At 43.2% G+C, this 24,121-nt stretch overlaps 1 protein-coding gene across 5 annotated transcripts in view; it reads right to left on the bottom strand.

Moving 5' to 3' along the window:
* Positions 1-5,530: 5,530 nt before the first annotated feature.
* The window catches only part of BLVRA (biliverdin reductase A), a 31,684-nt gene continuing 13,093 nt past the window's right edge, over positions 5,531-24,121 (bottom strand). Inside the window, exons 1-7 of one of the 5 annotated variants that reach the window (XM_042043031.1) lie at positions 21,015-21,114; positions 18,498-18,625; positions 16,761-16,880; positions 16,037-16,134; positions 14,519-14,626; positions 13,924-14,095; positions 5,531-9,122 (exon numbers count right to left, since the gene is read on the bottom strand). In XM_042043031.1, the coding sequence (XP_041898965.1) occupies positions 8,849-9,122; positions 13,924-14,095; positions 14,519-14,626; positions 16,037-16,134; positions 16,761-16,880; positions 18,498-18,616 (891 nt within the window). In that variant the 5' untranslated portion in view covers positions 18,617-18,625; positions 21,015-21,114 and the 3' untranslated portion in view covers positions 5,531-8,848. Of the gene's footprint in view, positions 9,123-13,923; positions 14,096-14,518; positions 14,627-16,036; positions 16,135-16,760; positions 16,881-18,497; positions 18,626-20,218; positions 20,336-20,738; positions 21,115-24,121 lie in introns of those variants that run through there. The other 4 variants (XM_042043028.1, XM_042043032.1, XM_042043030.1 and 1 more) reach the window with 4 other exon arrangements.

Below are 24,121 nucleotides of genomic sequence, written 5' to 3'. Positions count from 1 at the left end.
CCCATGCAGCCAGTCAAGGCATTGCTGCTTCCTTGAAAAGGTGACTTTAGCAGAGCTATGAGAAAGAGAAGGTACAAGTCCTGCTGCTCAGAGGGTGATAAGAAGAAGCCAAACTGACTGTGACCAGCCCAATCCTATACCGTGTCCAGAGCTCCACCCCAAGTGGAAATTTCTAAGTTGTCCACTCCAGGATTTCCAAAGCCAGGGGACAAACCCTTACTACTGCAGACCACACAATAGGAACTTAGCAGGCAGAAAAAGAGAGCACAGTGTCCAGGTGAAACCCTGCTCCTGGGTGGGTTTCCATCATCACTCTCCTTGCTCTCACAGTGAGGCACAACTCCCACTCAGAGCACCAAAAGGCGGGAGTGGTGCTAGACCTCACTTTGTGCTGCTCTCCCATCTCACCTCCTTTCCCAAAGCCAGATGGTGCTGTGGGCTGGCAAGGGGGAGCATCTTGAAGTAGCTGCTAAAAGGAATGTGGCTCTTGGCTAGAATTCAAAAGAAAGCAAGGTATATTTAAGGAAGGTGTGTATGAGGTAAGAGACAAAGGGAGCCTTCCTCTACCAGGTTTCCTTCGTGACTGATGTCAACCACCTTCGCAGACACTTGCCCGCTTTGAAACCACTTCGGGTGGGACATGAGGAGATCAAGAGCTTGGGATGTGAGGCTGCATCACTGAGCCCACCTTTCTCCCTTGTTGTGGGGGTGCTGGTGAAGTGGTGACTAAGAGTGACTGCTCAGCCTTGTCCCTCCTCCCTCCAAATTAGACTCCATCCCTCCCACTGTTGGCCAGATTTTGGGTGGAGAATTGCTGTACCTGTTCCTTTCCTTACAACCCTCTGTTGATCCTCTTACTAATCACCTCAGGGCCACACCTTAAAATACTGAAAAAGGGGCTGCAGCAATGGCAACAGCACAGCATATCTGGAGGAAACTCAACGGGTAAAGCAGTAGGTGTAGAAGATGGAAGCACCACTGTTGCACAGACGCAGCATGACAGAGACAAGCAGTGGGTGCTTGGTGGTCCTGCCCAAATAAATGTGTGCCAAATTGCACCCTAAAACATCACAGCTGCACTCTGCCATGCACAAAGCTGAATTTCTGAGAGCATTGTGCCTGCAAAGGGATTTGGAAGCAACAAAAATAGGGCATAGAATAGAAAAAAAAAATCCTTGGGTCCACTGTTTGAGCTACACAAACCCTCATTATTTTCCAGTCAAAAACACCTCCATGCATAGAGTTTCTCTGATGAGTGAAACCAAGGACATTCCAAAATGATTCATGAGTGTGTAACCTGGCTACAGCTGACAATGACTGTGCCTTGGCAGGCTGGGATGACAGACTGAAAGATGAGCTCCTAATAAAATCAAGCTCAAAAGCAAAAGTAGAGAAAGCTCTAATGGCTGATAATTTAACACAGAAAAACAAGATATAAACAGCACACAGGAGTGCTCTGGTGTGCAGTTATGACCTACGTGGTCATGCAATAAAACAGGTACCTGTAATAAGGCAGATATGAGCAACAGTCTCATGAGCCCAGAGAGGTGAGGGTACAACAGCAGGACATCCTATTACAAGAGAAGCAAACGTTAGAACACAGGAGGTTTGCAGCAGAGGTGGATTGCAAAGCAAAAAGCATGCCTGGTGAGAGGCAAGGTGTGCACAAAGACCCACATATAAACCCGTCCTGCTTGAGTTCAGTGCAGCTGGACTAGCAGACAAGATCAAGCCATACAGGTAGAAACAGGAACACAGATAGTTTGGATTTTGCCATAGGTCAAAATAAGATAAAGATGGTGATAAGGCAATTGTAACTCTCCATCTTAACAGTTCCTAAAGAAATTTCTGTAACATTTAAAGTCTGGAGACAAACAGTTTTCGGCAGAGTAAAAGAAAAAGTCTAAACATGAACACTGTCTATGTGAACAAGATTAGGAATTAAAACAGTCCCCATATGCAAAAACGCAATATTAAAATGCAGGTACAGTCAATGATAGGATAATGTCAGCATCCAGGTCTTTTCCATAATAAATGTGTATTTTGCTTCAGTACTAGAAAGAAAAGGCTTAAAACGATTGAACCCAATAACAAATCCACCCGTGGTGGAATTCATAAAATGACAACTCACATCAGAGGAAACTGAGAAAAGGCATACTGATTAATTTAAAAACTCACCAAGTCTTTGCAAAGCCATGTTATCTACAAGTACTGCTCATAATAAGGGCCAGAATAAAGGAGAGATGGCAACTTACAAGGGAATTGTACTGTTTCTAAAAGGTGGAGGAGCCCTTGATGTAGGTGAGAGAGAGAGACAACAGATATAAACAGCTCCTTGAAGAGTCACACAGAAGGGCGATACTGCTGCCTATTTAGACTGGGACACCAGCAATAAATCCTGGCATCAAATAAAAAACCCAAATGCTGCCAGAGTGCTGCTTCCCAAATCACTGGAAGAGACTATTTTAATTAGAACTATATCTGAACTCCAGACAACATTTGCATTATGTAAGAAAAAAGAAAAACTAATGGTTTGCTCACTGCTTTGTACTAATACAGAGCTTTATCCTATCTGTTTCTGGGGTGCTTTAAAATTCCCAAAAGACAGAATATTCACAAAGGGACATTATTTCAGACAACATTATTATTATTATTATTATTATTAATCTGTCGAGCTTGTCTTGACTTTCTGCTAATAATTAACCTAGCATTTTCAAATTATTTTTACTTACCTGTTGCTTGAGTAACACCCATGCACAAAACACCCGAAAGCCCTAATCTGTGTATTAGTTATTTACTACCTAGAGGTAATTGAGCTGTTTTAGAGAGATGAACTGGATTCTTTGTAAGTCGACTTTTATCAGGGAAAAGGGATGACTTACTGGAGGTCAGGCAGGGTGGCACAATGCACCAGGTGTGGTAAATAGGAACTCTAGTAGTCAGGTTTTAACAGCAGCAGCAGCAGAATCATAAAGTCAGCTCACACACAACGTGATCTAAGATTCCCTGAGTAAGAAGTTTTAGAGAAGTTTTTTGAAGTAGTGACTCAGACTAAGTGATTTTTATTAGACCAGGACACATTTATTTTTGTAAGTGCTAGCATGCATATCTGCAGGCTACTATTCAGAGCTTCTGATGATGGTGATTTTACTTAAATTATTAGTTTGAAATTTCTCTGCTTGTTGACCTGCATGCAGCTGGGCTCCAGTAAGGTGTGTTTATTGCCAAGATGTGGAAGACAAGCACTAAACCTGGGGCTTTGTAGCTTGTAATTCCGTGATGATCCCTGCAGCTTTGTTGCTATCACCAAGCAGCAGCCCTGTCACTTATGTCTTGTTCAAGGGTGAGAAAAAAGCTGTCTGTTTTAACCAGGATGGGTCAGCAAGAAAGCAAAAAGCACAGGTTGGAAGCTGTGTTTCAGTTCCCTCTGCAGCCCAGAAGGTAAATGTAAACCGGAGGAAGTTACTGTTGATGCTGGGAAGGCCAGGAGCCAAAGGGGCGCTTCAGGCTGAGCTGTGGGTGTGTTTACATGGCCTGATGAGTTAGCCCAGTGCTCCACAGAGGCCACCCAGCTCTGCTGAGAAGCTGTGCACATCTGCTCGGATGAAATTGCATTGCAAGCCAGCCCTTGTGGTAACAGAGGTAGCTCAGCCAGAGCTGGCTCCAGTGTTTTATATTGAACCATGTTGTACTGCATGGACATCTTCTGTCTTCCCATTTCAGGGCTTGGTTCTTCTGGATTAGGGATGAAGTCTGCTACTGATAATACCTCTGCTACATCCCTTCTTTAAACAAAAATTCTAGCAGGTTTCTCAACAGAGTTCTGTAACCTTATTTAATTCAGCCTCTACAAATACCAGCTTACAGCATTTAAGGCTAACCAAATATATCTCTGTCAAAAACCTGGAGTTATTATTTTAGCCGAGATCCTTAGCTTCCTGGTGTTGTGCTTTATTACTGTTGCAAAGAACACATCACACGCCTTGGGGAGCAGTGAGTGCTCCTGCATGAATTACATCAGCACACAGTGCTGCCAGTCTCCCTTTGGTGCATCACTCACTGGCAAACTGTGAGGGTGTTCGAGGCTGGATCATACTATGACCTGAAGGAATCAAACATCTTGAGTGACAGCTAAAAATAGATGTACAGTTCAGTCTTTACCACTGTGACCCCTCTACAAACTGCTGGGGGACCTGCAATCCCAACTCAGCCCTGCAGTTTTACTCAGATGCCATACATACTATTTGTTTTAAAAAGCTGGTTTTGACGCAGTAGGACTATTTGAAAAGCAGCCCCACTCTGCACAGCTGCCAGCCCTCACCTTCCCCCTTCCTTGCCTCTCTGATCTGCTCAGGGGAAGGCTCCAACAACATCCTCCTCATAAATAATGCCAGCTCAAGCAGCTCCTGTGGTGCCAGCTCAAGCAGCTCCTGTGGTGTCCCCCAGTCCTCTTTGCCTTCCCCCTCCTCCCACCTCCCATGTTCCCATTCTGTTCCTGATAATCCTAAGTAATCACACAGGTAAATTAGACCCTGCTCCCAGGACCCACAGAAAAAGCTCTCAGGTTGATCCCAAAATGATACCCATCTCTCCCTCTCAGCCAGAACTTCTCACACAGCTTTCCAGCTCTTCATACCAATATCTAGTTTCTTTGCTTTTTGGAAATTTTCCATTCCCATGATCTCTGGCCCTCTGAGAAGGGCTTTGGATCAAACCACTTCTTCCAGGTTTCAGCTAGCTTGCTGTAATTAGCGGCTCCACATGTCTCATCTGCCAATCTCCAGCCTCTGTCAGGAAAGGAACATCCCTCCTTCACATGGGAGCACTGTGTATCACAGCACTTTCCAGGAAAACTCATAGCATCAGGCAGTTCATAAGATTCCTACAATGGACCTCCTAGAGTGTTCCACAGGAGTGGGGTGATTTCCAGCAGAATGAGTAGAAAAGCAGCCACATCTCAAGAACACAATATATTTACCTGCTTATGTCACACCTTATACTTGCCTTTTCATACCTCTGCATCTCTGAAACTGCCTGGGTTCAGGCTACACCAAATGTTATCTGAAAAACTCTTCTTTCTTTGTCATTTCTGCTAAGACAAAGCAGTTTATTAAAACCCCGAGAAAACCCATTTCAATAGTTGTTTTAGATTCTACCTAGTGCATTCAATAAGGTTCCTCAAAGACACCAGGTTGTTGTGAATGGGAAACTGGAAGTGTACAGCAAGATTTAGACTTGCCAGTATTCTTGGGTAAGTGTCAGATGGCACAGAAAGGGCAGGAATTTTGTGGGAGAGCTCATGAGGTGAGGTAAGGTTACAAATCCTACCACACCTGTATTCAGAACTTTGAAACAGGAGAATGAGGCAGCTGAGGTCTTTAGAATATTATCACAGCCTGTAGTCCCTGGCAGGATTTCACAGGCCTTGAGGAGTGAAAGCGGGGAAAAAAACAGTTGGGACAGAGCCACTTTCAGCACAGGCAATGGGAACAACTAATGAAGGACAGAGGAAACAAAAAAGAACGATTAGAAGTTCCAGTATTTTATTGGTGAGTTTGACATCTGGTTAAACAATACAGACATTTGGAACTGGACATCCAGTAGCTCCCATATACAAACCATCACTTGGCAAATTCACAGGGCAGAAGGAAAAGCCATTTAAATGATGCAGGCTCCCAGGAGCAGGACAGAGTAGTAGGTAAGCAGGTTAGCTGGAAGGAATGGGAGGGTAATGAAGGAGTGTGGGATATTCAAGCTCTAGGCACCTGCCTTCCCTAGCTTAAATTAACCAGCTAATTTCCCCAGGTGCTCTCTATAGAAACAAGCTTCTCCAGAGGATAATTCACTGCACAATATTATATTGCTGCTCTACACAACTCCCATGAATTTATTCCCTGTTTCCTAGGGAAATACTGCTCTCACCAGCAATTGCAGAGCATGCCCAGGGAGATGTGCTGACTAATTTTGATGCCTAGAGATGTGTGAATCTCCTTTCCCTTTTCCCTCCCTCCCCAACTACCCATTGTGAGTTTGAATGTAAACAAGTGGCATTCACCTCCTGTGGATACTAAAAAGCTAGCAGAGAAACTTTCTAGCTTTCTACAGCCGCCTGTGAAAAGACTCCTTTCTCACGCAGACTGGCTGGGAAACAGTTTGAGATTTTGTAAACTATCTCACAGGTGCAGGCCGTGGTGGAGATTGTTTTGGTACACTGCGAAAAATATTTTGGAAATGGGTGTTATACCGTTCAGCCAATCACTCTGGAAGGTGGCTGACCAATGGACCAATCATATCATTCCTCCATGGCGAAGCAAGTTAAAAAAGACAGATTTAATTCATTAATAAATGGTCATTTTCTCCTGGACCCCATCTCTCTAATGTCGTTTTTCTCTCTGTCCTCGGTACAACAGCGACAACCCCCTATTCACAGATGAGGAGTTTGTCAATGAACAGGACTTTTCACTGGCTGTCATACAGAGCAAACATACACAGAAGATTCTAATTCATTCTAATCCCAGATGGACCGGTTGTGTTTTGCCAAAAATCCACTTTTGCCCCTCATACAGCATGAGATCTGCCCCTGCCATGTCCACCACAGTGGCACAGAAGTCCCTGTGAATGCTCAGTAAGGCATCCATTTGGGTGGACAAGCACAGGATCTGCCTGCACAAATCTGCTGCCAACCCACGTGGGTCTCAATCCACTGAAGGCAATAGGAGAATTATCACTGATTTTAACAGATAGGGTAGATTTAAACAAATGTCACATGCAGAATTCATTCACACATCAAGCTCCAGTCACTGTTAAGATCTGACTGATTTGGGAGAAAACTACACAGACTACCCTCTTTTGTTTTCAACGAACTGAATTGTATCCAACTTCTGAATGAACATTTACCCAAAGGAAGACTTTTAACTGTCAATATTGACTGGCTATAATTATGTAAACATTCATGCTCCCTTATTAATAAGTTGCCCAAATGATAAAGCAGAAAAAAAAAAGATTGTTTTGGTTTGAAAGAACAATTGCCCAGACTGAAGTTTGCTGCTATATTAATATAGCACCAACAGATGCTGTAATTAGAAAGTAAAAGACAACCAGAGGAATTGTTAATAGTGTTGTGCCGTGCTTAGGCTTCTAAAATTAAAATGCTTCTTTAGGGAAGTGATAATGTTTTCATATGTGATCCCGTGACTACAGTAAAAATGCTAAAGAGCCATTCCCACAAGTGTCATATGCTATACCCTGGGCTGGTTTTGGCTGGGGTAGAGTTAATTTGATTCAGAGCAGCTAATATGGGGCTGTGTTTTGGATTTTGCTGGAAACAGTGTCGATAACACAGGGATGTTTTAGTTATTGCTAAGCGGTGTTTGCACAGCCTCAAGGCCTTTCCTGCTTCTCACCCCATCCCACCAGTGAGAAGGCTGGGGGTGCACAAGAATTTGGGAGGGGACACAGCCAGGACAGCTGACCACTAAGCAGTATTCCATACCATACAGCATATAAAGCTGGGGAAGGAGAATGAAGGGGGGGGACATTCAGAGTGCTGGTGGTTGTCTTCCCAAGTCACCATTGTGTGTGATAGAGCCCTGATTTCCTGGGAGTGGCTGAACACCTGCCTGCCCATGGGAAGCAGTGAATGAACTCCCTGTTTTGCTTTGCTTGCATGTGCAGCTTTTGCTTTACCTGTTAAACTGTCATTATCTCAACCCACCCTTTTTCCCCTCACTATTACCTTTCTGATTCTCTCCCCCATCCCACTGAGGTACAATAAGCAAGCAGCTTATTTGCTTAGTTGCTAGGTGGGGTTCAACCATGACATAACCAAGGATATATTTGCAAATTGCTCCATTTTCTACAATACTGTTCTAAATTTATCACTATTCCTAATGAATTTCTCTGTTTCTAGGAGTACATTAGTGATTTTCTTTTCTTAAATGCAAGATATTTATTATTTTTTGCTATGATCCCCTCCCTTGCTGAATTACAACACAAATGAAGGAGAATAATATGCTGCTTCCAGTTCAAAAAGAAAAATACTTAGATTCAGCAGAAAGTAGGCAGGCAATGCATTAGTTCAATGCATGTTCCTAATCTCTGCTGGGAAAAGATTTCTATGTTGGCCCAGGGCACCAGAGAAACTGAATGAAATAAATATGGCACCTATCAAGAGACAAGACTTTTCTTCTATTCTGGTTTGATACCAACACAGATTCTATTTTATTCTAATTTCAAATAGAAATTTGAATTTCTATTTGAAACCCAGAAATCACACAACCTCCCCCCCGCACCCCATCTAACAGGCAAAACTACTAATTAGAGCAAACACACAGACAATTCAGGACAACTGAAAGAAAAGGTCAGGACTGTGGTGGCACAAGTTCTGTATTTCAAGTAAAGAGGTGGAAAACTGAACTGGAACATCTTTCTAGCTAATACTTCTTTCTAAAAAATATTACATGAATACTGCTGAGACACATTCATTTCCAGACATATCTGGAATGGGGGGACAGACCCCGGCAGAGAGAATTATATATAGTATTTACAGTCCTGCAGGATCTACTCTCAGTGATATTTCCAGCTGAATCACAGCAAAGCTTGTTTTTGCTAGGTTCCTAACTACCTGAAAGGACAGAGATGCATCAGAGCAGGGCAATTGCTGTGGTCTGGTGCAAACCAGAAGGCACGGGGTATAGCCCAGACTCTCCAGACCACCTGGACAGCCCAGGAATCACAAACACTCAAAAAGAAGGTCATGAACCAGAAATAGCAACTGCTTGATGGCAACACTGAGCTCTAGCCCTACAGCTTTTCTGTCTGCCATATTCCTCCTTCCCCAAGAGCAGTCTCAGGAATAGATTTTCTCTGGCTCTTCACAGTACTGTTGGATCACCTCAGCAAGGTCAAGACACCGCAAAATTCGCCATTTCTCAGCAGCCAGCTCCTCCTTGGAGACCTGGCCCAGCAGTTTCTTGGCAAAGAGGTTCTGATCCTGCATGAAAAGGCCCACGGAAGACCTTGGGGCTTCAGGGAAGTTCTCCAGGCAACCACTTGTGAAACAGAAGTTGATTTTCTTTTCACGTCTCATCCCTGGCCCCCTTTCTTCAATCCAAGTCAACGGTCTAGTGTGAAGGAGCAGAGAAAAAGTATTAATTAAGAAATTGAATCAACAATTCTAATTTGTTTGGATTTTTTTCTCAGCATTTACAGAAAATGCTCTAAGAAATGCACCGTTTTTGAATATCAGTCATTGCATATTTAGGCAATGTGTCCTGACCAACATGCCTTGTGGTTACAGAGCTCAACAGCAGGTAACAGTCGTACCTCTGCCACTGTTGCATGCCATGACTTTCGGCACACCACCTAAGCTCTCTCCAGCTTTGTTTTCCCTACAAACAAAGCAAAGCAAGCAACATCAAGCCATGTCATAAGGAAGAGGGAAGTTTGTGGGCTGTTTGTGGACTTGGATGAAAAATGAAGTTAAATGTCCAAAAATTTTGTACATAATTCGGTCACAGCTAAATTCAAAAGGTCCTCAATGTCTAGTCATTCCTCCAGCAAGAATAAATTTAAGTCACACAGGCACATAATGATGACCCAGGTGCTACTATGTGAGCTGAACCGCACCCCCTTGGGATGAGCTGAACAAGTTCACTCACACAGACACAAGTGTCCATACTCTCTGACCTTTCAAGATGTTTCATTCTCATCACTGGGAGCACTGAGCTGATCCTAAAAATTATACCTACACAGACTCTCAAGGCAGGCCTTTCTTAATCAGAGCAGAGTCCTGTCTTATATCAACATGATAGCACAGTCTCCAAACCAAGTTTGGTGGTTATGGCTATGGACTTGCATAGCTCACACCTTCCTTCCCAACTTCCCATCTTGGCTGACGGGAAAGGAACCATGGGACATGCTGTGCCACTTCAGGGGTCTTAACAGACTCCTTGACCCAAAGCTGGAACGCCTTTGAGGAATGGTCCTCAACACCAGCCACAGTCATGATCTTCCTTTCCTGCTCTTTTGTCAACTGCCTGAACCATACCATTGCCTTTCTGCAGCTCATTCATCAGCACTCACTACTGCCTGTGTTTAGAGGATGCACATTATTTTTCTTACTTGGTTATTGATGGCCCTTCCACAATCCTTTATAGCCCACTTTAGTCTGCCACTCACAAATTATGAAGGCATCAATAGCTCAGAAGAATAAATTTTGTCTCCAAGTACTGCCCATTAAATCTTCAGTATCATTAGATCTGGAGAGAAAGTCCTTGTCAATCTGCCCTGAACACATTCTGCAGAGCACTCAGCTTAATGTTTCTGCATCTCTCATCTTTTATTCTCTAGGATTCAGTTTCTATATTTACATCATCATATCAATTATTCTTTGCTCACCTGTACATCTACATCCCCACCACTCCCCCTACAAATTAAGCATGGCCAGATGAACCTGGCTGAACAGAATAAAACAACTGGAGGAGGAAAAAATACCCAAATCACAGCCTCCAAGAATGCACAAAAAAATTTCTCAGAGGACTAATGAAAGCAAAGGCACCATGTGTTTTAGGAAGTCCCAGGGCTACATGTCACTGCAAGCCAGAAGGGTGATGGGGGCCATATTGCTCAGTGTTTTCTGTGTTGCCATCCTCCTTCCCTGAGGTTAAGGCTGTTGATCTGGGTCAGAGGGAGGCTGCAGAGCAAGCTGGGCCTTGCTCCGATTTGACAGAGCCAGTTTTATATCCCTACGATAGAGGCTCAGGCCTCTGTTACTCAAAGCCGCTTTATCTCAGGTAGGCAGGCATCAAGAAACCACTGGGCAGGCACAGGCAAAGATCTCCATCATGTAATAGCAAGGAGCTCATGATAATGATCCAAAACAGGCCCTGTCAGTGCAGAATCACCTCCCTGGGGTGATCTAGAGCAGATGCACACCAGTGATCAGGCTCAAGTGTATGCCTTCTGCTCTAGCTTGGGAAGCCACTGAACCAAAAGCACAAACATGCAGAGCAGGCAGAATTTAATCAAAGTGATTAGAATGACTGATTTAGATCAGTGAGCAGGAAAATGCTGGATTTACTAACAGATTTATCTTCTTCTGCAATTGGATTTTTAGTCATTTTCCCAAAGAGAGGTTGATTCTACTTGATTGGTAAGCAAAACGTACTAATTTTTAATTAACAACAACTTCTACTCTGAAATAAGCCTCTTCTTTTGCTATAAAGATAAGTATGTTGCAAGTCCACACATTATTTAAGCAATTTTGTAGCTTAAGAAACAGATTTGTATTTTATGTCAGAAAATTGTGAAGGGCTGTAGCTTTTTTCATAGACAATTTACCCATTTTCATTGAATTATTATCTAGCTACAGATACATTTAGTTGTTTAGAAGTGTTAGTAGCATTACTTACAAGCAACAAATCCAACATTTTTGATAGCTGAATAAAGGTGGATTACATATGTTGGGTAGTTAAAGAAGAAGAAAAAGAAAATTTAATCAAGCACTAACAAACCACTTTTATACTGACTGCTTGCAAAGCAAACAGTCTGCAGTGAAGAAAACACCCTGACTTTCTATAGCCATTTTGTCTTTCCAGATTTTAAACTGATAGCATTTTCTTAGCTACATTTTACTCAGAGACTGGAAAAGACTTTTTGCTTGTCTGATTCCCTTTTTCCTCGAATAATGAGTGACCCTTGCTGGACTGCGATAGCTCAATAAACCAATATGAAGCAAACACACTTTGTACCTCCAGAAGAATTACGCTGGTCTCATGCTTGAAAGAATTCTGGGTCCACTCAGCTTAAAATTTTATACAACAACTTTCTGCAGAAAGCATGTATTACATCATTTTCTATGAATGTTCAATTTGAAGATATTTGATCAGACTCTGTAAGCTTAAATCTCCACAAAAACATAATTTCAAATGTTTATTGTCAGAATAAGTTCGGAAAATATCTTCAATTTCTTTTAAACCTTTTCATTTTCACACTTTGAAAATGCCAATATTTTAAATTTATCATTAAATCAATGAGAGGCTCCCTTAGCTTGGATGGGAATTGGACAATTGGACCCTATTCCTAGTTAACATCAAAAGAGATGCTGACCAAATCATTATCTTTCCAGCTTGCACTAAAAATTGATTTCTGACATTTACTGAATCCAAGCTCTGTAATCCTGGGACAGGAACTGCAGTCCCAAACCAGACGCGCTGTCAGTAGAGGTTTGACTTTTCCTGGATTGCTCAACGTTTTATCACAGAGAGGCTGTCAGCTCAGCTGTCTTGGACACACAACAGAGGCAGAGGTCATCTCTCAAATAACTGGGTGCAGGCATTAATACACACCTCCAAAATCCACCCAGAGCCAGACGAGCAGCCAGGGTGGGCTGTACAGTGGAGACAGACTATGCCCTTTGCACAAATCCCTGCTTAACAAGCAGAACACAGGCTCCTGCATTCTGCACCTGCTGTATTTTCCAAGGCAGAAAATAGGATGAATTAACCTGATTTCTCAAGGTTACTGTACTCATGTCTTTCAAAAACAGGATGGGATACCTCTCATGAAAGGTACAGCCCTTTCTCATCCTTCAGCAAAATAAAGGTTGGCCAAATTAGACCCGTAACACCATCACCATTACTGATGGGCCATAATTTCACTAGACAGAGAGTGGGCCAAATTCTCTACTGCAGAAACTCCGCTGACGTCAGTGGGGGAAGGTCAGCAGGAAATATGGCCCCAGCACCGAACACAACACAGGAACGCTATGTAATTTTCCACCCACCCTAAATTATCCCAGAGGCATAAACCTGACTGTCCACAAAGTTATTAAAACATTCATGGTGAGAAAACACTTACTGATCCATACAAATAGTAGTAGCCAAGAGAAGCAGATATCAGTTAGTGGTGCAGAGTAGGAAAAAACCAGTAATCCAGAAACAGTTCCGTATCCAGCAAATATCACACATAGCAGCTAAGGACTACACAGGAGACGGGACAGCCAGGGAAATGTTTAAACCACCCGCTAGTTCCATCTGCTGGAGTTAGTTCAAAATCTCACCCTATCTAGATCTTTACAGCTACTTATGTTACTAGCAAATTGCTAAGAGGATAAACAGAGCTTGTATACAGAGTTCTGTCCTCTCACAACTGCATTTCAAAAGGAATTTGAAATGCTGTTTTATTTAAAGAGAGAGGAAGATTGCTAAAACAAGATGCTAATCTCAAGATAAACTGCAATGGGGTTCATAGGAGTGGCCGATGAAATGCTTAACCAGACCTGTGGTGAAGCTAAAAGTTCAAATGAGCCCTGATTATTCACCTCACAAACAGCTAGTCCTTCAGGTTACTACTTTAACTAAACGTTTATCTAAAATGCTGGGTTAGGTTTGGGCTTTTTAAGAGGTCTACTAGCATATCTGCAACCACAAAAAAAAAGAAAAGGAACAAACAGTTCCATCACCATTGGGTAATTTCTCTCTACCTTTTCATGTCAGATAATTCTCAAGTTGTATCTTGTTGCTTTAAACTTACATTTTAAGTAACTTCAACCTATTTGAAAGGACATGAACTCTGCACAGATGGTCCAGAATGACCAAACCTGAGAGTTTCCACCAGTCTTTGGACCAAGTTGAGTACTCAATCGACAGTATGAAATACTGATGGCATACTTCATAGTTATACCACTTTTTAGTAAGGCTATTAAAAACATCCTATTTGATAGGAAGGATATTGTCACCACATAATAAAAGGGAGATCAAACTCAATATTATAAAGTGCATCTTTAAAAGACATGTACACTTTCATGCCAGCCTCCACCCATTCTGTTTCCACAAGAGGAGAAGAGGATGCAGAACACCTGCACACAGAAGTCCTGCAGAGGGTGAGGAGCCTAGCTCACGTGTTGCCACAGACATTACTCACTTCTTGTTTGCTGTCTGAAAGTGAACAGTCATTCTGGAATAATTCTTATCCTTCTGCTTCTCTCTGGTGGCAGAGGTAACAGTGAGGTCTCCAAAGAGGTCAATCAGCCAAGTCAGACGGGCAATTCCACTGAAAGCTGGGAATCCTGATTTGTTTTCATCGAGGACACTACCTGGTGGAATAGAAACTCTTGAGGAATAGGAAAAATAATAATGCCTTCTGCATTATAGGAAAGGATGAAGAAACTGCAGTGTTGCAGGCTTAAAGATCAGGGTGTAGAAAGATCATGAGTGGATGGACTGAGTAGGAAAGTCAACAAACATGGTGAATGTCGAAATGGATCAGTTGATGAGCTATGGCAGAGAGGGCTGCACAAAGTACATATACAACAAACCAGACCTTTCAGGACATGTTGAGGACAGGAGGGTGTATGTGGATTCAACAAGGGAATTATCCAGAACCAGTACCTGTGTCTCTACTCAGTTTATAGACAGACTCTTGTGTAAAAGGACAAAATGAAGCCTGGAAGCACTGGCATCCCTGTGGTACAGTCAGACAAATCCAGATAGACTTTGATTTCTTCAGAGCTACTGACCTGTGAAATGCAATGTTCCCTTCACTAGGTCTTTCCCAGCCACCTCTTTTTTCAGCTGCTTGTACTCTTCAGTAAGAAGTTCAATGTGCTCCACATGGAGTACTTTATCTGCCATTAAAAAACAAAACAAAACAAAAAAACACACACAAAAAAAAGGCAAAAATCAGGACAGATTAAATAAAAGTTTTCTGTGTGAATCAAAGTCACGTCTAAACAGTAAAGGCTTCACTAGCCGCCAGTGGGAATTCATTTAGAAAAATTCTCATGCATGGCTCACAAAGTGGTGTCAGGAAGGAAATCAAACATGGGCCCTGAGCTGAAGCATCAATCTGCGTTAAGGATTTTCAGGAGACAACAAATACAGAGACTACGGGAACAGTAGCTGCTATGTTTAACAGAAACTCTGTAAGGAAACCCAGTACCCAGCTAAGGCTGAAAGATGAGACTGCAGAGTAACAGATAGATTAATTCTTGGCCTTTTTCCCCTCACATTTCTTTGTTCTGCATTTTTCCTCCCAGGGTAGTAAGAAGAAAAAGGAAGGGGAAAAAATAGCATAATGGTCAGACCCAGATTGGAACAATATGTTAAGGAGTACCTCCCTCCATTGCAATTAATTGGGCTACTTTGAAATAGAGGTTATCCAATACAAGTTGAATGTGTCTCTCATTCAGTATGTGTTTTTCTGGAAGATTTCCAGGAGAGTCAGTGTAGGCTGCTGACAGTAACTGCTGCTGCTTCAAGAAAAGAGGCATAAATTCTGCTCAATGGGAAACCATTTAGTGAGCAACACGGCAGTAACTGGTGTTGGTACAGGGAAACAGCACAGGAGAAATCCTACACCTCCGGTGTTTCAGGACAAAAGTCACAAAGGAGATTTTCAAGAAGCAGTGCTATAAAAAGTGCAGCTTGTCCAAATGATTTGCATTCTGCTCCCGCCCAGCACTGCTCTTCCTCTTGGAACCCCATTCATCCCCACTGGCCCCAAATGAACTGCCTGCTTCTGACCCTTTGCACCACTGGGATGGGACCACACGCTTTCCCGAAATAAAGAGATTTTGCTTAGAGACAAGCTGTCTTTCAGGCAGGGATGCCTTGCTGGCCTACAATAGCATGAGCAGCTGTGTGTGGCCAGCACATCACAAATGCTAGAAGCTAGGAGAGCTGTTTGCAGTTTCATTTCGAAGGAGAGGACATAGAATTGCACAAGCCCAACAGCTGCACTCATCAAGTGCTTTACTATCACTGTGACAGAAGTTTTCCTCTTTAACGGCATTCTGTCACAAATAGAGGCTAGAGTTTTTCTGAGGGCAAATATACCTTACTTTTAGCATTGACATTTGTGTGTTTGTTTCCCGATTGGCCTAAGTCTTAAATCCTACCTTGGCACATCTCTGAGACAGTCATACTCCCTTGCATGTGATGACTAACAGTAGGCTAGAGACTTGCCTTTGAGTTTGGTGCCTTTGGTGCTACCCAACAGGTAATACTGTTTACACTCTTGAGAACAAATGTGTTACCTTTCTGCTCAGCCATCTCCCAGAGCTCATGGGCTGCCTTAGCAGACAAAGCCATGGGGTACTCAACAAGGACATGTTTCCCAGCTTCTAAAAACATTCTGAAAGGGATAAAAGATCAGCCATTAGAAAGAATATTATCCTAATCCTCTCTCACCACAGTGCAAGCTGCTTCTCATTCTCACAGCCAGCTCCATATGGAGAGATGCACAACATGGAGTAACAGAAATAAATGGCAACTTTCCTAGTAAGGATGGTGTGGTGGCTACATCACACATTTAAACAGCGGGGAAGGAGGGTTTTAATTCTTCTTTTGCCACAGAATGCCCTCACTCCCCTACATCAAATCACTAAAATGCTACAGCATTGAGCACTGCAATTTCTGACTTACAGACATGTAAGTAGCTGGAGTGGGACACTGGACTACCCTTCCACAATATAATCTGTGAGGAAAGGCTTTAAATCCTGTTTTAAGCTGCCTGTCCATCAAACATAGGCCTAGAGGTACGGAAATAGAATTACTTGGGAAATTAATGCATCTTAAATCCTACTCTCTTCCAGGGCTTATTGGTGCTCTAGGGAACTCACTATCACTCACTTCAGGCCTCTAGTCTGGCAGTCTTTCCTCGGTGTTCATATCTTCTCCTGCAACACCTTTACACAGCTCCTCTGTGCTTCTAAAATACAGGGGAAAGAGGGAAAAGGTGGGGGGAACCCCTTAAAATACCTGATGGTTTCTTCATGGCTTCTGTTCTCTGTGCTGATGAAGGCTGCATGGATGTCTTTGTTTCTCAGAGCATCTTCCAGGCTAATCTGCTTAGCCTCATTAATATTGCCAAAACTTCTCCTGCATATTTAGCATAAATACAACCAGAGCATAACTGTCACAGTCCATTCTTCCCAACCACATGTCGTGTAGCAGTACTTAAAAACAGTTCCCATGGACCACTGTCTCACTGAGTTCAACCAGGGTATAACAAAGGCAGTTTGTTATCCAGGAAGAGCATGAGCACTTACAGACAGAAGTGGAATGAAGAAGAGAACAAAAAAATGGACCAGTGTGTAGGCGGTGGTATCAGTCCGGAAACTGGCCTGCTATTGAACTGTCAAGTACTTACCCTTTTGGTTTTGGTGTTTTGGTTTTTAATAAGTATTACTACCAAAGAGATGTTGTAAAAGACTGACTTGAAAGACAACAGTGCTCCTATGGGAGAACTTCTCCCCACCATCCTGGACAACGTGGACAAAGGCACTCAAGTTGGCAGGGCCACACACAACTGCAAGTACAGACAAGCAGGAGGGAGACAAAGCAGATGCTTGGCTATGATGGCTCACCTTGCAACACACACAGCATGTCAGTGCTAAGGGGAAAGCTCAGCAAGCTGAGCACATCTCCAGCTGAAAATGAAAAACACACACTCCCCCCAGAAGCCTTTTGCATTACTACTGACTGGAGCAGGCACCTTGACAGTGTTAGGATAGGTGACAGAGGGCAGGAAGGCAGGCCACAAGCAGGACTTGAAAGCAAAGACAGGTGATGTTTGTGTGTGATTGGGATCCAAAGAAGATTACGGTGAATCATGCATTTCAACAGCATTGTTTCTCCAAAAAAGTAGTGGAAACCCTATCTTCAGTGCTCTTCAAGGTTACCTATAGCACTGACAGAGGCATCAGAGAACCAAAAGGGTATTTGGCAGGAAGATAAAGTGGGTGACGTAATCAGTCCTTTCTGTCTCAAACAGCCCTGCATGATTTAAATAGAGCTGGAAAAATAAATTCACAATCTGAGATCCATAAATGTACTACCCAACTCTTTCAAACTTTTATGCTCCACTGTAATGGGTCAGACAGTCCAGCAGGAATGCTCAGAGGAAGGTATACACTAAATTTCCACAGTTCCAAACTAGTGAGAAAGACTCTTGTTTCTCTAAGAAGCATAAGAAGAATAAAAAGCAACATTATTGCATGTTCTAAATCATGGGATTTCCTTTAGATATCTACAGGTTCAATACCTGGTTTTAAAAAACTACTAGAATTTTATTATGAAGTTGGAGTATTGGGAGCATTAAAACATGTTTTTGAAAAAGAACTTTTTAAAACTCTGTAAAACTTTTTTTTTTTAACATTTCTAGAAGAGTCATGCAGACACTAGATCATTAGTGTACTTATTGTCTGCACTACCTTAAATCTACAGCAAATTTCAGTCAGACAATTTGTTTTTATCACACAGATCCTACAGCAAGAACATATCTCGATTTTTAAAAGTAAAAACTAGAAAGTCATGTCTGAAAGATATCTCACTAAGGTAACCTATTTGTTCCCTCTTGCAAAGCTTTCTGTGCTCACTTTTGAGCTGGCACTCAGAATGACAGGAATATTTACATGAACTTCTCCTTTTCAGTTTGAAAAAGAAAAAAAAACATTGCAATATACATATTAAACATGGTAAGATGAAATTTCTAACCTGGATACAAATCCAAAGAGTTTCAGGTGCTCAGAAGGGCTGGAAGGCATTGGATTCATCAAGTCTCGGATTCGTGCTAAGCCAGCAATTCCAACTCCAACCACCACTGTCCCAAACATTTTGCTAATCTGTCCAAAAGAAAAACAAAACAAAACATTTTTTTCTCATAGCAGGGACAAGTGCAATTGGGAGAGAAGGTGGGAGAATAGATTACTCTTGAACCCTGCTTTCACAGCACCAATCCTTATTCAGGTGTCAGCAACCAGCTAACAGAGATATGATGCTATAGGCTGCTGAGCTCACTCATATCCCATTGAAATGGGATCAAGCAGTTCAGCCTGTCATAGGACTGGTCTTGAGATTTGTATTTAACAGCTATTAAATCACAGCTCCAGCAAAGTTCTTCCTTTCCGTGAATAGAAAGCAGACTTCAAAAGTGAGACATTCTTCTATTTATATCACTGCTTCCAAGCTGGAAAGGAGCCAAAAGGTTCTGCAAACCCAGCAGAGCTTTATATAAACCCTGCTGACTTCCTGAGCGTCTGCAGCATGGTGCCACACAGACAGTCCCAGTGCTCAGCAGCATAGTTGGAATACTTTGGGACAGGAAGCAAAGAGCATCTTTTCTTTCCCCATGTAACTGCCAGCATGTCCTACAATGTCAAGCTGTAACCAACCATCTGATAATTTGGTCAAGATGCTTGCTTGACATTTCCATACACAGAGTTCTGCATCTCTTAAATGACAAGCAGGCATGTCTTTAAGATTTACATCTCCCAAATGCAACTGCTGACACAACTGCATAACACGGAGGGTCAGACAGGTATTGCACTCACTGGCTGGGCTGCTGGGCCTCTGGCAATAAATTCTTCTGTTGGTTTTATGATTTGCTATTGATCTGCGGAAGCATTGGGCAACTGGTGTAACCTTTCAAACCTGCACTGTTCCAGCATCCTGAGGACTAGCAACACTTTGTAAATTAATTGAAGACTTACAGGAAAATGGCCTAAAATAAATGAGGTCAGATCAGATCTTCTTCACTTTTTGTTCCTTCCATCTCATGAAAGCATCCCTTCAATCTCTGCTACTTCTGTTTCAGTCTTCTTCCTGCCACTCCCAATCCCTTGACCTGAGCAAACTCTTTAGATTGCTTACACTACTTGGCTGCAGCCCTTCACATCTTTCTGAGATTGAGATGGGTAAATGGACAACCCCACTTAACTCCTCCTTGTGCCTCTTGTCTGACACGATCACAGCGCAGCAGCAAAGCCATAAGTGACTGTTCTGGCAGCGCAAGAGGTTGACAGCTGTTGGCACAAAGGAAAAAAGATCCCCTCTCCAATCACATGCCATGTCTGTACTTTGTTTTCCTATAAGCTCCTGTGTACGGTGCTGAACACCGCTCACTTTATATAAGCCAAAAAGGTACAAAGGTAAAACACAGAGCAACATGTTCAGTGTAAGAAAAGAAATGAGTGATATATCAAACAGTTCTCTAGGGGAATTACAGTGACATTTTATTACCAAGTATTTGAAGTATGGCATGATGACACTCCTCACCAGGGAACAGAAGTGTGTAGGGCTGAGGGAGAGGAGGGGAAAAGGAGGGTAACGTAACCACAAAACTCATTTTGAGTATGACCCACAGGCAGAGTCCTGGTCTGGGCTCTCCATCATATTTGCTTTTCTTTATGGCCAAAGAGAAAAACAGACAGACTTACAGAATGACCTCAGCTGGAAGGAGCCCCAGAAGGTCACCCAATCCAAACACCACTCAGTTGCACCAGGGCCATGCTGAGTTCTGACTGCCCCCATGGTTGGCAATCCTTCAACCTCCCATGCCCCTGCTATGGCGTTTGACCACTGTCACAGCAAGAACATTTTTAGTATTTTAAGTGTCCAAACAACCTTGATCAATGAGACTTTTAAAAGGGCTTAAGGCTGTTCATGTACTCTAAGTTAGATGCACAGGAGAAATACCGAGAAGATATTCTCAACAGCTCAAAACAACAAAAAATACTTTACTGGCAACTTTAGAAAATCAGAGAAATTTGGCAAAAGGTTTAGTGCAATGTTCAATCAACATAAAACACTTCTCAAAGCATTAACTTGGCCCATTCAACTTTGCAAACTCTAAGCCAGTTCAATTTTAAGTTACTCAAAAATCCAAGAAGAGGGAATTAGAAGAAGAAAGAGAAAGAAAGACAGAAAAGATATATATTAAAGGACACATATAGCTACCAGCTCCTGGGTTCCAGCAGTGTTCAGATAGACATTCCAAGGGGAGGTATGGTCAAGACATCTGATTGCCTTGTGTTCGGCCTTAAATACCCCTTGGCCTTCCTGGGCCCTTCTCCCAGGTAGGACTTCCAGTCATTTGCCCACTCAGAAGCTGGGCTAAGGGCTCCAGAGGTGGATGTGGAGCATTGCCTCTAGTGTGCCAGGGGTTGGCAGCTACTGCTGGGCTGGGATACAGGCTCTAGGTGTGGGACAGTACAGGGCAGGGTACTGCCTCACCAGAGCAAGGCCCGACCTGCCCCTTCCTCCACACACGTGCAGCCCATAACGTCTCGAGACATCAATCCTTCCAGTCTCTCACAAGTCCAGCTTGAAAAGAGCTGATCAGGAGCTTACTTTAAATTCAGAAATGTTCAAGGTTAGTGGAGTGTTAAGCTGTTAATATTTGCCTATTGCCTTCAGCAGGATTGGGAGTTGGAGTCATAGAGCAAACAAATTCCTCTGAACCTCCTACAGTCATCTTGTTTCCAAGAATTACTTTTTTTTTTTTTTTGCTGGTGAGCTGCTGACCTCTGCTTCAATAAAGTGGAGAAAGTGTGGGAGCTGACTACCTACTTCAGGGAACAAAGAACATCTCTCTGCAGATGCTCAGGTAGCAGAACATCAATGTTTTTGCCTCTCCTTTGAAAAAGACTTTCCTAGTTTCTTCTGATTAATTTCTTCTGACCTCCTCAAAAGTAACATTTAAGAGAAGCAAGAGGATTTCGACCTAAGAACAAAACCTGTTACTATGCAACCCATTGCCATAGCAACCAGCCATTTGGTCCAGGTCAAGTGTTCACTGGCTAATACACCGAAAGAGACAGCTACTAAATGTATGCTATGGAGCCTTTGCTTACGCACGTAGCTAAGAGAAAAATTGCTGTGTTTGCATTCCTGCTGTGGCTTTTTATTACCCTTATTTTGCTCACACACCAAAATCTGCAGCTGCTCAGGGAGAAAAGTAAATTAGGTATTTTTCAGAACTGTTACAAATCAAGTAAGAGCAGAATAGAGAATTCTCATCTGAGAGTCCACATGAATATATAAAAATTTACTTCTTCTTTCAAACCTTTACAAGAGCATAACAGCTACAATTATCTTCCAAATTCAAAAATGATGAAGTAGGAAACCCGAATTTTAAACTGCTGTGCCTGCCTTTCACACCTTTTTCTTAAAATCAGTGACCTCTGTCAAAGCATTGACAAAAACTTTCAGAGGCATTTTCAAGGCAGCTGAACTTTGGCTCCTGTCATACCAAAAAAAAGTCATACTGTAAGTGATATAACAGTATATCGGCCAGTTCCCAAAAGCATTTTCTCCACTCTTTCCTAACTGGCTGTATGAAAGCAAAGGGGCTGATGAGAAGATTAGGAGATATCTTTCATGCTCACACACTGTGACTGAGGAATGCCTCCCACATCCCAGCAGCACCCACCCTGGCCGGGTTGCAGGCACCCCTGCCAGCCTCACCAGAGGTCCCCTCTGAACTGGGACAAGGGGGATGGTGGCTGCCACTGACTGCTGTGGGAGCTCTTCCCCACTGACAGCACAAGTGGCTCCTTTTCCTGGGGGAGATGAGCCCTGCATGACACAGAGAAAGAGCTGAGAAAGGCAAATAGCTGAAGAGGATCATTTATTCTACACCAATATATCATTGTACCATCCACCCTCTGCTCTTGAGCTTGCTGCGCTTCTAGTGGGTATTTCCTACATTAGAGGTAGGCCACCCTGTAGCAATTAAAAAAAAAAAAAAAAGCGCTCTATACCCAAAAAATTTAGCAGCAAAGCAGGAATATTCAGCAGCAAAACAAACAATGGAGTAAGTCCAAAGAAATCCATCACCCAGTGCAATCACAAGTGGGACCCTACATCTCAAAACTGCCAATACTCACTGAGGTAAGCATAAGGAAAGCGAGGCTTACCTCTGCTTTGTGCAACATCACAAATGCCATGACAAGTGAGTGCAGAAGCAAGATAAAAGAACTTAGGAATTACCTCCCCTTCAAGAAAAATTTTCATAGCATGTCTAGACAATACAGATTGAGAACAAGTACCTTCTCTCGTGATATATGAAGAATTTCAGTAAGCCTCATGCATTTTTCCTGCAGTTTTCAAACCCTTGTTCCCACAAATATGAATGAATGACTCACATCAGAAATCAAAATATTTTGTTAACTAATATCACAGGTAATAGCATAACACTGATGCAGGAGGCTTTCCTGAAGCACTCCCAGCCTGGTGGTTTAAAGTGTACTGCTTCAAGTGCCACATGTATCCTAAGAGTAGCAGAAGCCTCACAGATAAATATTTAATCTGAAAATACCGTTGTCAAAGTTAATTCACTTTTGCATACTCAGCAGTTGAACCACGAGTGTCTGAGCCTGGCTGCTGGAGGGACCCACGTTGTACATGTGAATATACATATACACCCTCACTAGCAGACCTTCACCCTGCTCAGCCAGAGAGGCAAGCAGGATGAGACTGCTGGTGCTGTCTGTGTTTCTGTGAGTGCTCTGTCTGTGATCTGTGTGTCTGGACATGCACATATGCACATACATATATACATGGCGTGTATGTGTGCCCTGTGTGCATGTGCTCGGAACATGTTTCAAGCCTAAATATTGATCGAGGTTATAGAAGTCTTGCCTCTTTCAGGCTGTTGGATTCAGCCTGATCTTTCCCCCTAATGAAAAAACCTGACTGGACTTGTTGCTGGATGAAAAATCATCTGCACCTGGTGAGTGTATTGGGTTGACCCTGAGTTGATGGACAGTCTTTAAGACCAATTACGCTTCTCACAATTTACATATTTAAACCGCACAGAAAGGCGGGACTGCCCCTTTTGTCGGAGCTCGCCTGCTGGAAGGTGGGGGGGGCTCCGAGCCTCCAGGCCCCGCCGGGCCGGGGCCACTGCCCCTTTCCCCCTTTCCCAACACTGTGGCACGGACCCTGGGTCACTGCAGGGGGACTGTCCCAGAGCCACAGGCAGCTCAAACCAGCCATGGACTGCTCACAGCTAAAACCAGCCATGGACTGCCACAGCTAAACCCATCCAGCGCGGCTTCTGGGGACAGGCGGGTCCCTCTCCTCTCCATGCGGAGCCGGCGGAGTCAATGGGAGCCGGCAGAGCCTCCTGTCTGCAGCCAGCACACTTCGTGCTGAACTGAAGAAGACACCACGCAGCCAGCAGCACAAAGGGAGCGAGGCTTTCTCCACCGTAGAGCCTGAACAAGAACACCCTTCAACATGGCGGCTTCAGAGTCAGGGAGAAAGAGAAGTGAGTCCCGTGGGACGGAGCTGGAAATGGCGACGGGAGAAAAGAGGGCGGTGCCGCGATTCTCGCG

Source organism: Corvus kubaryi, unplaced genomic scaffold (assembly GCF_017639235.1).
Source record: "Corvus kubaryi isolate FWS band 111438036 unplaced genomic scaffold, C.kubaryi_AGA036_p1.0 37398, whole genome shotgun sequence".
Taxonomy (NCBI): Eukaryota; Metazoa; Chordata; class Aves; order Passeriformes; family Corvidae; genus Corvus; species Corvus kubaryi.
Note: the sequence above shows the minus strand (reverse complement) of the source record. Positions and strands in the feature narration are given on the sequence as shown.